The 17391-nt window shown below is 43.5% G+C and overlaps 1 protein-coding gene across 1 annotated transcript in view; it reads right to left on the minus strand.

Annotated features, from left to right (window-relative positions):
- Positions 1 to 17171, minus strand: part of LOC127624121 (disks large-associated protein 2-like) — a 115984-nt gene extending 98813 nt beyond the window's left edge. The window contains exons 1-2 of the mRNA XM_052098790.1: positions 16037 to 17171; positions 1904 to 2118 (exon numbers count right to left, since the gene is read on the minus strand). Of these exons, the coding sequence (XP_051954750.1) occupies positions 1904 to 2118; positions 16037 to 17119 (1298 nt within the window). The 5' untranslated portion in view covers positions 17120 to 17171. The remainder of the gene's footprint in view (positions 1 to 1903; positions 2119 to 16036) is intronic.
- Positions 17172 to 17391: the final 220 nt, after the last annotated feature.

Consider the following 17391-nt stretch of genomic DNA (forward strand, 5'->3'; position numbering starts at 1 on the left):
GGTACCTAGCCAGGTCTCACCTTGTCTCTCATGTTGTTTTCCATTTTCAGCAATGTCACCTGGCACCGAAACAGATGCCCTTCTTGTCATCACTGTTACAGCAAATAAAAAAAGCTTTCCTGGACAATAGCTAATTATCCCAAACACTGCACAGAAATGTAGTGTTGGGAAAGTTACACGAAAAAAGCAATAAGTTATTAATAGGGCTGCCAATCAATTAAAATGTGCAATCATATTAATTACATGACATGCAGATTAATTAATGTAATTTATTGCATATATCACTATTTGCTGAAAAAGGTCCTGACATTTTTTATATAGATAATACATAATTATTTAAATAATTATAACTTTGCTTTCTGTTGTGCTTCACCCAATGGGCCCTCAATCTGTGGCTGCACTGCTTGTCAGGTTGTTGAGGGGCGCTGACTGCCCCCTGCTGATGCGGCTTGAAAAGCACAAAGTTACATGTAGTTCAATCTTGAATTGCTCCGATGCTAGGAAAATAAGTACTTGTATTACAGAATTGATTTATGGATAAAAAGGCATGATGAATGGTGTAAAAAAAATTACTTGTTATTTTTAACAATATATTAACGTGTTAAATTATCAACTCCTAGTTATTAATAACTTATTTTCTAGATTGGACTGATGGGACTGAATCTGAAATCCCAGCACACAAGCATGCACATTACTGCTGCAGCAATGGCTTTAAAGATGCCGTTCATGACAACTGAGAATACACGGTCACTTTTCTAGTTTTAAAATGAAGCTCTCTGAAAAAACCCGGACGGGATGTGGTTTGCTTTACTTCTCCCTGCAGCACTAGCACTAGATTTTCTAACGGACAGACAAGAGCTCAAGAACAATGATCATAAACAGTTTTTATCTGCAAAAGTATTTTTTGTTGGGACATATGATTAAGCCAAATACAAATCTTTACCTGTTACATGTAATCAGAAAAAAAGAAGCAACACAGCAAGCACAAAAAGTTTAAACATTTTGCAAAGTTGCATTTTGGTTGCAGTTAGGTTACAAACATTTTCTAAAACCAAAAAAAAGTTCTAGAAACCAAGTGCACCTACATTTTAAAAAAGTAACATAACACTAAGGTTTTAAAATAGCATAATCTCTTAAATTAAAGGTTTCAAAAATGTGGTAAAAAATACTTTTGGTTTATAAAATGCATGCGACCAAAATAAAATCAGGAAGGTTATATGTAAAAAAAAAAAAAAGAAAAGAAAAGAAAAAGTAAAATAAAATAAAAATATGCATCTCTGCAATGTTGAGGAAATATTACATAATACATGTGATAAAAACGTGTTCACAACCTTTTCACAACTTCAAAAAATGTTTTTAGAATGTAGTTCTAGCTAGGAAAAGTAAGCAGGTATGATGTGCAAGAGAAGCGATAAAGCAAAGGATCTGACACAACAGCCTTTTATAACAGCATATCCATATTAATAAAACAAAGCTCATTCCATAGGATTATTCCAAACAAAGCTCATTCCATAGGAGTATTCCAAAGAATCCAGAGCCCAAACTCCTCCACAAATTAGCAAACTACTCAATCAGCTAACATGAAGAACTAACCTTGTGCTGAATCACTCTTCAATGGATTAAAATCACTCTTTAAATGTAACACTTCTTTTTCTTGTGTGGCCAGGCCTCCTACCACACATCATAAACTGTTGACAGCACTGACGTGAATGTGACCTAAAGCACTTAATTCCAACACCACAGCATCTAAACCCAAAAACGTGGAGAAAACTAGCTCATTGGAAACAGTTTAAGCTTCTAAAATACATTTGATAGACAACACAGGAGGGTAAACAACAGCCAGACAAGTCTGTGGGCACCTCAGCATTGAAAATGAGAAAAATAAGGAGCAAATCAGACTTACCTTTGGGTGTCTACATGTGGCCTCTGCATGGCTGATTTGAGGACAAGAGCATCTGACCGGACAACCGTCTGAGGTGATGTCTTTGGGCTGGTATCTGACTCACCACTATCATCATCTCCCATGGCCTTGACGTAACTACTGCTACGCATCCGGCGACATGGAATCTCCTCCTTGTTCTCAATCCCTGGATAACCTCCCCATTCATCCTGAGGCACCTGCAGATCCACAAACACTCACTTTCAAAGCCTGATCTCGCACACTGAACAAAGGAAAAAAATGCGCCTTTCATCAGACCTCACGTCAAGCACTGCAGTTAACTTTTAAAAAGAAATTACTGAGGAGTTCCATGAACTCCTGAATGGAGCTTGTCTTACTAATGTCTTTCTTATTGGTAACTCCAACAGAGGCCAATTAGTAGGAAGACACAGAGAGCGAAGTCAGATTTCTAAAAGCTTGGATCACAGATCCCCATGAGAAAAGATGGGTCCCAAACAAGCTTATCTTGCAGTCTCTTGGGAGCAGTTAGTTAGACTCATTAAAAATAGTGGAGCGACTCAAAATGCATACTTTTTATTTATTTATTTTACAAATTAGTCATATCAAACTAAATTTGGCAAGTATGTGTTAATTTGGTCAAGTGATTAAGTTATAAATAAAGATTTGAGAATCATATCAATAACAGGTTTAAACCATTGAGGTCTAAAATATCAGGAGAGAGCTCTCCATTAGCGTTGCCACTTATCTCAATGGCAGTTGCTCAGCTGGTGCATGAAACCCTACGCAACCTCAACATGATCATATGGGACATCAACATGTTGCTTCCAAAAGTTTATTGTACTGTGAAATAAACCCTGTTAAGCATCATTACTAAGAAGTGCAATACCTCATCCGACATTTTTGCACAATTTCAACCATGATCATATTTCCCACTAGTGTGTGCAATCTCTGAGACACGGATTCTGGTCCCATGGAAACCAGGAAGTACGTTCACATAACCAAAGGTCAGAGCAAATCAGAGGTTGAATTTTGCTTAATTACATTTTTACTCCACTGACTGTTAGGTTTAGGGTTGGAGTTTGGGTTAAGGGGTAGAGTTAATAAAATATTCAGTCTTGTTGAATGTATTACATCATTTACAACTAAAAATACCACATTTGGAGCCACTCTGTGGACATTTCACTCTCATGTGCCCATCCGTTTAACAACACTACCAGCTTAAGCAACTTGGTTGGTTTGGCTACTGGTTAGGTGTTAGTGCTTACTGAAAAAGTTCACCAAAAATAGTAATTAGCTCCTAATTTACTCTTACCCTTACACCATCTCAAACTCTCAGACTTTCTTTCTCTGCAGAACGAAATTTAAGATATTTTGATGGAGATTTAATGGAATATTTCCACACAATTCAAGTCAATGAGGTCCAAACTTTTAAGCTCCAAAAAGAACATAAAAGCAGTTCCACAATTCTGAATTGATATGATCAGTTTTGAGTGAGAATAGACAATATATAGCCCCTTTTTCACCCATTGACTTGCATTGGGGAAAACAAATATTATGACCCCAATGACTTGTATTGTGTGGATTTATTTCATTATATCTCTACCAAAAATATCTTTGTGTTCTACAGAGTAAAGAAACTCAGACAAGTTTAGATGGCATAAATTATGAGAGAATTATAATTTTTGGGTGAACTATACCTTTAACCAGAGACTGTATAGAATAAGATGTGTCACTGGTGTATTTTATGAATGGGTGAAATCACAACACTGAATATAGCCGGCTGTAGAAATGCAAGTTTTTAAGTGTTTTTAATATGTTGTTTGCTGATAATCTTGACCAACAGTTTGGGAGATTTCAGTCTAGGACCTGTACTCTAATCCATAGAAAAAAAGTGTTCCGCCAACTGCCCGGGGCGTTTTGAACATTGTCGCCAAGTGAACTGACTTGCCCTAAAAGGACTTTGGCTTAACTCATTTTTTGTCAAAATGCCAGATAGAATTTCCACCCAGACTATTAGAGACTATTCTTTGACTTAAAATATATATGTTTTTTTTTTGTGTGTTTTTTTCTGGCTACGCCCTTGCATAGAACCTTATAAAAAACTGAGGTCACAAATTGCTGAAGCTTAAATTCCAACACAAACACAAAAACTTGAGCACCTGATTGATACTCAGTCATTAAATGCTGCAAGCCAGACTCAAACCACCTGCAAGAGCATCACACTCAATGTATGGGAGCACATCTAGATTTCACCTCCAACCAAAAATATATTTTAGAGACAGTTCTCTGAAGATACAGCAGAATACTGGTAAAATGAAAATGACAGTACACAAGCTAACTGCCGGTTTGACCGCAATGAGAAAATGGGGTAAGAGAACCTAAATGCCTCTTAAAACATTTCTTAAATCTGAACACAAAGAATACTGTTAACACCTCCAGATATGTTTTCAAGGGATAATGTTGGACATTTTGTGTAGGATGCAGTCATAGCAACCACACATTAATAAACATGAACATGCCATGCATAGGCAACAATGCAGTTACAACTAAAAGATGGAGCTTGTTATACCAGAGGCACACAGACCTATTTATTAAGATTAAAACAACTGAGAACTGCATTCAAACAGGAATATATATGCATATATAAAAGGTTAAAACCCAAAGAATAACCATGTTTGGTTAAAAACAATTATTCATTCATATATGGCCTTTCTTTAGATGAGATCACATTCAAAAGTAAATGTAAGCATAGTGCTTGTAATCAGGCCTCATTAAGTTAGGTACTGCAGAATTGCTCTCGTTATTTATAAATGCATCATAATTCCTCTTTTTTCGATTTTTAAATCGATGCACTGTCACATATCTAGAGCAATAAAGATGTGAGTTCCTTACAAGAGGGTCAAAGATCGTCTTAACCCCAGGACTGGCAGTCTATGCCATGTTCTTCACTCTGCATCTTTAGCTGAGTAAGACCAATTCAACTAGTATTAAATGATATAGTTTAATATTCTCTGTGACTTGACTGGATTCTGATTCACATCACTGTGATAAAATCAAAGATAAGTTCTATAATGTGTCATGAGAAGAGTACCAAATCATTTCCAGGATCTCTAATTTGGTGACTTGTGGCTGTAAATAAGAAACATGGATGCCATTGATAAAAAAAGAAAAGGGATGCTTTAAAATAGTCATTGTGCACAGGGCTTGCCAGGTGTTCAAATCACTTTGAACGATGAGTTCACAGTTATGATTCACAATTAAGATGCACACAATGTTTTCTTCAAATATCTGCTTTGGCAAGTCAATAGAATAATTAACTGCATCTCCAAGCCCTATCAGTCAAAAGCATTTTGAGCATTAACCTGTTGCTCAGCGTTTCCCTGTATACTGAAAAATGTACCTTAAAACTGGTAATACGTATGCAAAAATCATTTGAACCCATCGCACATCTGTAATTAAACATATCTCATTAGATTTCTTCTTCCAAATGTGTTAGCAGGGGGTTGCATTACTTCATTCTACCACAATGAGGCACTCCAGACAACACACTCATGTGAGTGAATAGATTCATCAAGCACTGACAGTGACACAAATACAACTCCACTCAAGAGCAGAGATTTCGAACAATCAAAATGAGATGAAGCCATCAGATGTTGAAAAAAATGACTGCAGAATACATTTCCACTCAATGTGAGAATGCACGCTATTATTACAAAGTCATATGGAGTTCAGTCCTTTCAGAAAGATATTTTGCTACTCATTTACTCTATTTACTGCTAGAGAGAAGTGTCTCCGGGATAGTCTGAGAAGGAAGGTCTTAAAGGTGCACTCAGTAACTTTTTGCTTGTGTCATCTTGGACTTACAGTGACACCTAGTGGTGTGGATGCAGCATCATTCAAAACCAATAGTTTTCCATTACAGATGCCATTGTAGAAATTCACTACTAACAATCAGCCATGATTAATTTATTCTAAAAGTGAAAGTGTCCAATAACAAGACAGTTACTGAGATTAAGAGAGTAGTATTCAGCTGGTCATGTGATTCTAAAATGGCAGCCCCCATGAGGGCACCCCTGCCCCATGTAGAATAAAACATATTTTAAGAGGTTACTGATATGACTATAGTCCTCATCTCATGTGAGTGCTCATTATTTTATACATATGTTTCAAAATTACAATTCATTTCTTTAGGAGTAAAACTTTTTAAATGGGGAATGCCCTGAGTACACCTTTAAAATATTGCAAAATAAAGTTAATTTGCAAACGAATGAACAGCACTTCACATTCCTCATGCTCGCATTCAGGAAGCTAATTGGTTAATTGGGGGATGTTCAGCCAAAGACCACAGTGTGTGACATGTACTTAATGAAAACAACTGTATCAAACAAAACCATGATGCCTGGAGAGAGCGCCATATCCTTCCTATATGTCAAGTATTGTCTCATTTGGATCTGTTCATATTTCTCCCAAAGTGGCTAGGAAAAGGGAATTTTAGAAGAAACTTCTAAATATTTTAAGTGTTTTTAATATGTTGTTTGCTGATAATCTTGACCAACTGTTTTGGAGATTTCGGTCTAGGAGCTGTACTCGAATCCATAGAAAAAAGTGTCCCACCAACTGCCCGGAGGCGTTTTGAACATTACCGCAGAGTGAACTGACTTGCCCTAAAAATACTTTGGCTTAACTCATACTTAACTAACTTGGACAAAGTCGTGCAAATTAAACCCCTGAACATTTGTCTTTCCCAGCAATCAGAGTAAAATACTTACAACGCACAAGCCTAACATTTACAGGTTTGCAATTTACTTGAATTAGCAAGACATATTTTCCATACAGTGAAAGTGAATGACTGAGACTAACATTTTACCTACCAACTCTTTTTGAGTTCCAAGGGAGAAAGTCATTTGGATTTGCAAAAATGTGAGGTACATGAACATTCAAGTAATCGCTCAAAAGTTTAAAATGAACAAAATGCACTGAAAATTAACAGATGAAACCACTTGTTACTTTTAAGATGTTTTATTATTATTATTATTATTATTATTATTATTATTATTATTATTGTTGTTGTTGTTGTTGTCAAAGGATTTTAGAAATATGTGAAGGATGTTTTACATAGCACCCCTGATCTTGCCAGAGAGCACCCCAGCATGCAGCGGCACTCCGTTGGAAGCTACAAGTCCTGATTAGCATAATTAAACTTCCAGGAGTAAGATGACAGTTAGAAGTCAGGAACTGATTACAGACTAGCATACAGCATAACCACAGCAGTCAGCATGACCTTCGTTAACAGGAGGTCTATATCCAGCAAACAGCTTTTTTTAAAACAAATTTTTTAAGCGTTTTTACCAAATGTTAATTTGTGGTTGTGGGAACCATGAAAATGTCCAGTTTACATGTGTGGGACGTAATATAAAGGTTAGTATTGCATTCCTGAAAACAGGAAATCTTCCTGAAAATGTTTTTATCAGATTTCACTCTTCCACAAATCTAAAGCATTCACATTCATCTCAATGGCAGTTGCTCGGTTGGCACATCACACCTGGAAGCAGATGATTTGAACTCTCCGATCTTTACACAAAGGCACTCAATTCCAGAAACGTTCGTATTTTGAGCAAATCACCTGAGCCATAAATGGCATGTTAATCTGCAGCTGAAGAAACATTATGTTCTGACAACGCTAACTGGCTGATGGCACCACAAAACTGTGTCCAATCCAAAGAACACACTGAGCTGTCATGGGCAGCAGACAGTGAAAAAATGTCCATTTCATGCTTTTAAGGGCCCTCTAAAGAGCAAAACACAGTGGCGTTGAACGTCCTTCTCAGGACGCGTCTTTTTAAAGACGATATTTCCGCCCCTGTGTAGTTTCTGGATGTGGTTGATTTCTCCCCACCTCTGACGGTCATAAAAACTGCCTTGCATTCCTGGGTTGCGATCACACGCAGGCAGCGTTTTTATGAATGGTCTATGTTTTCAGTGCGAGAACATAGCCATGACAGCATTGCGGTCGTAGGCTTTCTCTTGTAGTGAGAGAAAGCCCCTTCAGCCGCCCCCCGCGCCTTGCCTCCTTCCCACGGGGTTGAGGCAGGCGCAGGAGGAGATGAAAACGATCTGGGGACAATGGCGGGCTCCGTTTCGCCGGGTGAACCCCCTCGAAACCCCCCGCCTCCCCGCCACGCTTGCTTGTTTCCGTCCGAGCTCGGGATGAGCATTCTCTCCAATGGGTTGTGTTTTCAGTGTGAGAACATAACCGCGGCAGCGTTGCAATCTCTGCTTTCTCTTGTAGTGAGAGAGAGCCATTTCAGCCGCCCCCCACGCCTCGCCTCCTTCCTACGGGATTGAGGCAGGCGCCGCGGCGATGAAAGACGATCTGGGGAGAGTAACGGGACGCTTTCGCTGGGTAAATCCACCTTCGGGTCTGCGCCCAGTCTGAGCCTGACGCACGGAGGTCCGCTATGCTTCCCCGGGCTTAATTGGTTCCGCGGGCATGTGCGCCGCAAGCCCAGCTTCCTCGCTCCTCCGCTCTCGCTACTCTCGGTGGTAGAACGGTCCCAGACCGCTCCCCCCTGCACGCCATGGCCCCCTCCTGCAAGTCCACCGGGCCAAGGAACTTCAAAATCTGCACTTGGGTAGTCCTGTTCTTGACGTGCTGCAGGAACGGCACTGAAACAGGCGATGGCCACCCCCCGTGGTCCAGAAACGCAACGATGGACAGGACCTGGTCGCAGTACAGGAGGCAGACAAAGCACGCTTTCTCAAAAAACGCCCCCGTCTCCCAGCTCCGTCCATTCGGCGACACCACTTGACGACTCCGCCCAGCAGTCCTCAGTGGTGAAGAAACAGACGGAGGCTATTTCACACATCTTGCCCTGCCGCAAACCTGCCGCCAGGGGCCATGCCCTGTCTGCTCGCCGAGGGCATCCTCCTGCGGCTTTCAAGAAAGAAAGAAAGTGGTGCTCCGCCTCAACTAACGAACAGAGTGGGCCCAGCTCTCAGCCCCAGCGTCGAGCTCCCCGCAGAAGTTGGACGCCCCTCATCTCACGGACCCCCTCGAGGACCCGGAAGGCTCCCAGGCGCTCCTGAGATGACCGACCCAGAGACCGAGACGATAGCTCCGGAGCTGGTAAGACCGCTCCGTTCCCCGGTGGAGGGCCGGAAGGAGAATTTTTTGTTAAATTCTGTACACTCTATAGAGCTATTTCCTTTTTGTCTCTGGGTCACCTGGCCCACAAATGCTGTTCTCACGGCACTCTGCTTTCAGGCCTCAACAGTCCCGGTTCCTGGATGCGGTGTCCCCGCCTTCAGCCGACGACTGTTCCCTGGCCGGCCGGTTCAGACGAGTCCAGAGGACGCCAACATCAGACCTCCTCCTCAGTCACGAACCCGCCCCCTGCCGGGTGCGCGGCCAGGGAACCCTGGACAGACCTCTGCTTTCTACGGGCAGGGGTACCCATGCAGCAGGTGTCCCGACGCGTTCTGGTCACAACCGACGCCTCCAAATTGGGTTGGGGCGCCGTGTGCAATGGGCACGCAGCCGCAGGCCATTGGAACCGGGCCCCGCTGTGTTGGCATATCAACTGCCTAGAGCTGCTGGCTGTTTTCTTTGCCCTGAGGAAGTTTCTCCCGTTAATTTGAGACAAACACGTCCTAGTGAGGGCAGACAGCACCACAGTGGTAGCCTACATAAATCACCAAGGCGGAGTACGCTCCCTCCACATGTCACAGCTCGCCCGTCGTCTTCTCCTTTGGAGTCAGCAGCGACTCAAGTCACTGCGCGCCACTCACATCCCCGGCAACCTCAATGTGATAGCAGATGCGCTGTCAAGACAAAGCTTGCCTGGCGGAGAGTGGAGGCTCCACCCCCAGTCGGTCAAGCTGATCTGGGACCGGTTCGGCAAGGCCCAAGTAGACCTGTTTGCCTCCCAAGAAACCTCCCACTGCCCACACTGCTATGCCCGGACAGAGGCTCCCCTCGGGGCAGATGCGTTGGCACTCAGCTGGCCCGCGGGGCTGCGCAAGTACGCATTTCCCCCAGTGAGCCTTCTTGCACAGGTGCTATGCAAGGTCAGGGAGGACGAAGAGCAAGTCATTCTGGTGGCCCCCTATTGGCCCACCCGGACTTGGTTCTCGGACCTCACGCTCCTCGTGACAGCCCCTCCCTGGCGAATTCCCCTGAGGAAGGACCTTCTTTCTCAGGGATGGGGCACGCTCTGGCACCCGCACCCAGACCTCTGGAACCTCCACGTCTGGCCCCTGGACGCGATGCGGAAGATCTAGCCGGCCTACCACCGAACGTCATAGATACTTCAAACCAAGCCAGAGCCCCCTCGACCAGGCATCTTTACGCCCTAAAGTGGCGTCTGTTCGTGAACTGGTGTTCTTCCCGAGCCGAAGACCCACAGAAGTGCGCAGTTAGGTCAGTGCTCGTGTTTCTTCAGGAGAGGCTGGAGAGGATGCTGTCCCCCTCCACCCTCAAAGTGTATGTTGCCGCCGTCGCGGCTCACCACGACACGATAGACGGCAAGTCTCTTGGTAAGGACTTAATTGTCAGGTTCCCCAAAGGTGCCCGGAGGCTAACTCCCTCCCAGCCTAACCTATTCCCCTCCTGGGATCTCTTGATCATCCTCACGGGCCTCCAGAGACACCGCCCTGCTAATCACGCTCGCCTCCATCAAGAGGGTCGGGGACCTGCAAGCGTTCTCTGTTAGCGACACTTGCCTGGAGTTCGGTCCGGCAGACACATACGTGATCCTAAGACCGCGACCGGGCTATGTGCCCAAGGTTCCTACCACACCCTTCAGAGATCAGGTAGTGAACCTGCAAGCGCTGCCCCAGGAGGAGGCAGACCCAACCCTTGCGTTGCTGTGTCCAGTACGTGCTTTGCGTATCTATCTGGACCGCACACAGAGCACTAGACGCTCTGAGCAGCTCTTTGTCTGCTTCGGGGGACAGCGGAAAGGGAACGCTGTCTCCAAACAGAGGCTTGCCCACTGGGTTGTCGACCCCATTTCATTGGCTTATCACACCCAGGCCGTGCCCCCCTCCCTTGCGGGTCCGAGCTCACTCCACCAGGAGTGTTGCGTCCTCATGGGCACTGGCCAGGGGCACCTCCCTAGCAGACATCTGCAGAGCAGCAGGGTGGGCAACACCTAACACTTTCTCGAGGTTTTACAACCTCCGTGTTGAGTCAGTATTGTCCCGTGTTTTCTCAGGTCCGAGCCCGTAGAACTCGGTAACACGCTGACGTTCTGACCGGGTGAATCGCTATGCCTAAGCCCTTTCCCCCAGCCGAGGTAAAATAGTGCGCCTCCGTTCCCAGGAGACCCCATCTTCGGGTCGCTGGTGGACTCCTCCCTAGCCCTGTTGGGTCTGCAGTTCAGCGGAGGAACTCGCCAACCCAAGCCACTACGGTTCCCCGAAGGGGGGTACTGGAATAGGTGCTCCACAGGTAAGGCCTCCTGCTCGGACTCCCCCTGTGTGTAATTCCACGGTACTCTCCCCTCACGAGCAGACCCCCGTGTCTCCCTTAGGCAGTTACAGCTGTCTCGGTCGCTGTGCTGTATGCTTCCCCCCTCTACGAGGCTGGATCTACCACCGCACCAACTTTTCCACATGGCCCTAACAGGCCATGTGATGCATTTGCCACTCTCTGCCTCCCCTGCCGGGTAGGTGTGGCCTCCGCAGAGTCTTCTCCCCCTGAAAGAAGGGCTAAGACCCCCTTCCCTCATTGCGTGTAAGGACCCCGGCCGTAGTTGCTCTATGCGAGAATCATAGAGAGAAAAGAGGCCCAGCCAGGCTGGCCCGTTCCCAGGTTGGCGGCCATCACCTTGTTCCCCCTTCCAGGGTAACGAAAAGGATTCTGATGGCTTGAATGGGGCATTGGGGAAGGGTACGTGCAGCCTGATACAGTTGGTCGTCCTGCACGTAAGAATACCTGCTCACTCCTGTATCAGCAGGTCACGTACACGGCTCAGCGCATGGCACTTTTATAAGTGGACCCCTAGTGTCGCTTCTCTGACACAACATGGAGAGAGCGACAGAAGGGGAACGTCTAGGTTACGTATGTAACCTCCATTCCCCGATGGAGGGAACGAGACGTTGTGTCTTCCCCGCCACGTCGCTGAGCCGAGCCACTGTTGTGGCCGGACCATTTCCGGCTCCTCAGAAAAATCCTGAATGAACTCCTGTTCGGGCGGGACATGCAAATACCGGCTGCCAACTTCTCATTGGCCTTTTTTCATAGATCAGAGGTGAATATCGGTGCTCAAGAGAGACCCCTAGTGTCGCTTCTCAGACACAATGTCTCGTTCCCTCCATCGGGGAACGGAGGTTACATACGTAACCTAGACGTTTTACTAATATACTGCTTGATTCAAATGAATCAAGCAGTAAATTAGTAAAACAAACTGCAAAGGAAACGGAATCACTGAAGATGTCAAAATCACAAATGATTCGCTCAACTGAGTTGGTTCTTTAGAATTAATTAGTCACATGTGATTGCAAAGTGGTCTAAATCGGTTTGCGATTCAATCTGAATGATTCTGAAAGCTCACTGAAAGCTCGCTTCTGAATCATTTGGGGTATGCACTCACCAACACGCTCAGGGCATATTTGAAATACTGAAAATAAAGAGAATGCTGGGTGCAGTGGATCTGCAATCATTGGAAAATAAACCAGCAAAAGCACCCGGTTGTTTGCCAGTGATGAAGAAGGTCTTTATTAAGTTTAACACCTGTGCAGCTTGTGAACGACAACTGCAGGTAAAGCATTTTACCACCAAAAGAGTATAAAAAGACTTGAAAGCACGTTAAAAAAATTCCATGGCATAACCTTGTTACTTGGACATATAAGATTACCTGGGGATCACCGTGTTAATAAAATAGTAGATGAATATGGTAATCATATATTAAATTACCATGGTAGTACCATGGTATTCTTTTAAGTACTTTGAAGCACCATGTAAATACAATTGTCTATGAATATGGTAATAATATGTAAAATTACCATGGTAGTACAATTGTATTCTTTGAAGTACTTTGAAGCATCATGTAAATACAGAATGGTACAGTAATTGTATAAGAGAGTATCATGGTATTACCATCAGATACCATCAGATATCACACTGTTATTGCCCAGATGTGCTAACACACATAGACACACACTCAGACACAGACACAGACACATTATCCTTATGAGGACTCTCCATACACATAATGTTTTTTAAACTGTACGAACTATAGATTCTATCCCCTAACCCTACCAATACCCCTAAACCTAACCCTCACAAAAAACTTTCTGCATTTTACATTTTCACAAAAAAAAAAAAACAGCATTTAGTATGTTTATTTAAGCAAAAAAATTCCTCATAAACCATGTAGCATGCTACTTTTGCAGTGTAGCTTGTAGTGTAACTTGCTACTTTCTATGAAGTGTAGCTTTTGACTTAGCTTAACTAATTTTTCCGTTGAGTAGTTGGTAGCTTAGCTAGCTATATCTTTTGAGTAGATTGTCCAACACTGCTTCTCAGAGGTATTAGCACAACAACCTATTTCTCTGGTTCATTAAAAACAATACACCCACAGTTTGTGTGGATACGCCCACAGATAGCGTAAGCACTCCAACCCAATCTCACTTGTGCTTTGTGCTGGCACAAAAATTGCACTTAAAATTAGCGCTCTTCTAAAAATTTTATACGATGCAGTGCATGGTTACTGTGTGTAGATAATTGTTCACATGTTTCTTATCCAAAGTACTTTTATTACTAGAAATCTGGAGACAATAATTTTCCAGTTTATGAATCACCCCTAATGGGGTTTGAACTGGTGATCGTTGAATATCTTGTAGGGTATGCAGGTCAGGTTTGGGGAAATGTATAATTAATTTCAATGATCGTAATCAATGATTAATCAGACGATTTGACCCGGATACCCATACACATTGTAAAAACGCCCCAAAAAGGGCTTATATAGTCCAGGAGTCTGCTTCAAATATATATAGATATAGATAATTAAACACCACGAATTATAATTAATTAGGAATATACATTATATGCAGACAGGCTATATTAATTTAATTTTACCGCAACCAGTCAGTTCGTCCAGCGAACAGCTTTGCTAAATATTCCTGATCAATTCCCTTGAAGGTTTATTCTTAGTTATAAGCCTACTCATCAAAGCACGTTAACTTACTTTGATAATATCAGCTCGTAGCTTAAAATCGCACATTAAAGAGGCTTTGTTTTATGATCAACACACACAGACAATCAAGCATATAATTGGGTTTAATACAAGGAACTAGAATATATCACTACACTTGACAAACAGACACTTAACATGTAACATAAAATAAACATAAAATAAACATAAAATAAACAGAGTAGAAGCAATAAGGAAAATAAAGAGATTATTAAGGATAGCAACTTATTACAACAGTTAACCCTTAAGAGCCAGCAAATGGAATTACACACTTTAACGCGTTTGGATTTCAGATGAAATGATACTTGCAAAATGGGCCTATGTGTGGCTGAGCAAGGCTGCGTGGATGTCACGTCCTCGGGGCTTTCTTGAGGCGGAGGATTTCTGTTCGGTGTTTCCAGAGCGTGGAGTTGAGACTCACTTGAAGAGAGAGTTGAGGGGTTGTTCCAAGCAGTTGCAAATGTTCAGCAGAAGAGGAGAGAGAGGGGTGCCGGGGGAAGTCCAAGGAGAGATGAAGTAAGTTGGGAGTTGGAAAGGAAGAGAGAGGAAGAAGATAAGAGCTAAGAGGAAGAACTAAGCTGTAAGGAGATGAGGGAAGTAAGAGAGCGAAGGTCCGTTGTTGGTGCAATTTATGCCCTTAGAAACGTGTGCCACCTCTCATTGGCTCGACCAATGAGAAGGGTTTGAGTTCCAGGCGGGAATTTGGTTTATTGTTTTTTTGTTCTCACATTTCTCATTGCATGTGCAAGAAAGAAAACTAGGAAATATACTTGTAATACTAATATGTTGTTGTTATCGACATATCATGTACACAGTCATTTCAATCTTCGAAATACCAAGTTATAGAGACCAAATATGCCACACATATGATTTCGGGTAACCATGGTATGCAAAGTCTGAAACATTAACCCATTAGAGTTTGCAAGAAACATAGACCAAACAACATTTAGGAAAATTATGAGATGGAACATAAGATACATGTCAATATTTTTATCACATGGATTATATATATATATATATATATATATAGGATTAAAAGGGGTCATTTCTCCTTCTCAGTACGAATTTGGTGAGAATCAGCCCTGACTGAGCCTTCCTTTGTGGGTCGTAAAATTCTCCTTCCTGGACATGGTAAAGCACGCGGTGTGAGGCGAGTCATATGGGAAAGGGGGGGCTTAGCAGTCACGAGGATTTCCTGTCAATAGTTCCTTGTCTCTTTGTCAATACATTTATTGTGCTCGTGGAGACTAGTCGGCGCTATTGCAGTAATTAGGGGAGTTGGAACAGTAAGTTCTTGTTTTCATGGACCTGCTGAGTTAATGATTATCCTTCATTGATTCCTCCAGACGCTACAATCTAGAACAGAAATGTAACTACTAAGCTACCACCACAATTGTACAATATTCGATATAATGATCAGCATTGCTTGACAATACCTTTAAATCTTTCCTTCCTTTCATCTTGCCTGTTCCAGCCCGACATGAGGACATTGGCTCGACCAATGGTGTGAGCTTGAGGTAGGACTATCTTTTTGTACAACCAATGGTAGACAAGGGAAGGTGTTTTTATTTTTTTCAAATCTTGCAATTAAATTTAGTGTCTGAAAATGTTACACTTCAGCTTTAAGCAATACACTGTGGTTATCTAAAATAATGCTTCCCAATAAATATGAATCAAACGCTAAAGTGAATTTCAAATCTTTGTCAATTATTCAATCTCTTAGGGAATTTCTCTGTCAAAATGCACTCTAAAACAAAGTAGATATGTTCTGACTACATGTCAGGAAGATATTGCCACTTCACAATAAACCCATAAACCAATTCATCCCATCTGTTATTTAACTGCTGATTAATTGAACACCTTTTCATTTGTTAATTAGGCAACTACCATACTATCTTCTGAAGGACAATGCTTCTTAAGGAAGTAACTCATGACTCACCTGTAGGTAGTGTGAGGACCGGAATGAAGGTTTAAGGTCCGGATGTATCATGGTCTTCTCAAAGTTAAGCAAGGACTTTCGATAGGCCTCTTTGGCCTGACTGACAGTGAGAGAGGACCAAGAACTCCTCTTCATTAACTTTCCCTCAGGTGCCATGGACAGGTTCTCGCAGGCCGAGCACTTCACGTCATTGTTGCTTTTGGAGGTTTTGAGAGAGTGATCTCCAAAGTGACTGTGCATGGATTCTGGGAAACTGTGACCGACGTGCTCGTGATGGTGGCGGCTTATGGCACTGGCTGTGCGGTAGGTGCTATCACTGTCCAGGTTATCATCCGAACTCCACCGTCCCCCCGTAACTGACCGATGCCTGCGGTCCTTGCTTTTACTGCGCTTGCTGCCGTGCTTGGATGAGTGGTGATTGCCATGGTGATGGTGAAGACTTCCTCCGCCCCCACTCTCGCCTTTAGTACCGTTCATCTTGGACGATCCCTCCAATGAGTGTGACTTGGTGAAGAGCTTCTGGACGGAATGCACTAGGTGGCGGATACGTCCAGGACTTTCACTGCGCGGCTCGCCGCCACTGGTGGCAGATGTGCGTTGGTACTGCAGCGTGTGGAAGCCATCGCGGTGAACTGGAAGATGTTTTTCAAACTGGTCCAGTAGGTTGGCGGGTATGCGGTTGCTCTTGCTGCTGCTGTGGTGAGAGGCAGATGTTGCAGCAACTGCAGCAGCAGATGTGGCTGAGGTGGTGATGGCTGTGCAGTCTTCCCTCATGGCTGGGTCGTAATACTGTGCGCTGTAGTGCATTCTGGGGAAGGTGCTGCTAGAGATATGGTCGGCAGGGGCAGTGGAAGGTAACATCACAGGGGACATGATCATGCAGTCAGAATGGATGGAGCTGCGGGGGGAAAGGTGGTGATGGAAGTCCATGACACAGGTTTCCGTGGGGCTGAGCAGGTAGGAGTGGCGCAGGTTAGACACATGCATGCCATGCAGGTCGTGGAGATGTTCGCATTCCGCCAGCCCACACGGGGGTAGTGTGGGAATATGGTGTGGTGCGCGACCACCCGATAAGCCCTTCATGTTCCTGGATGGAATGATGCCACTATCCGCATTGAAATTTTGGGATGGTGACCAGGGGGAATAATGCTGGTCTAGAAAAATAAAGAAAAGAAGAGAAAATTTTGATTAGTGGTTATTAGTAGATTAGTGAAAAGATTACTGATTAGCAGCTAGCGTCATACCTGTGGAAAACAGGCTGTAAACGGTATTTATATAATATATTAATAATAAAAACAAATGTTGTGTACATTTTCTATTGATCATGCCAGCAGTAACTATTCAAATAATGTTGA

This window comes from Xyrauchen texanus, chromosome 30, assembly GCF_025860055.1.
Source record: "Xyrauchen texanus isolate HMW12.3.18 chromosome 30, RBS_HiC_50CHRs, whole genome shotgun sequence".
NCBI classification, from domain to species: domain Eukaryota; kingdom Metazoa; phylum Chordata; class Actinopteri; order Cypriniformes; family Catostomidae; genus Xyrauchen; species Xyrauchen texanus.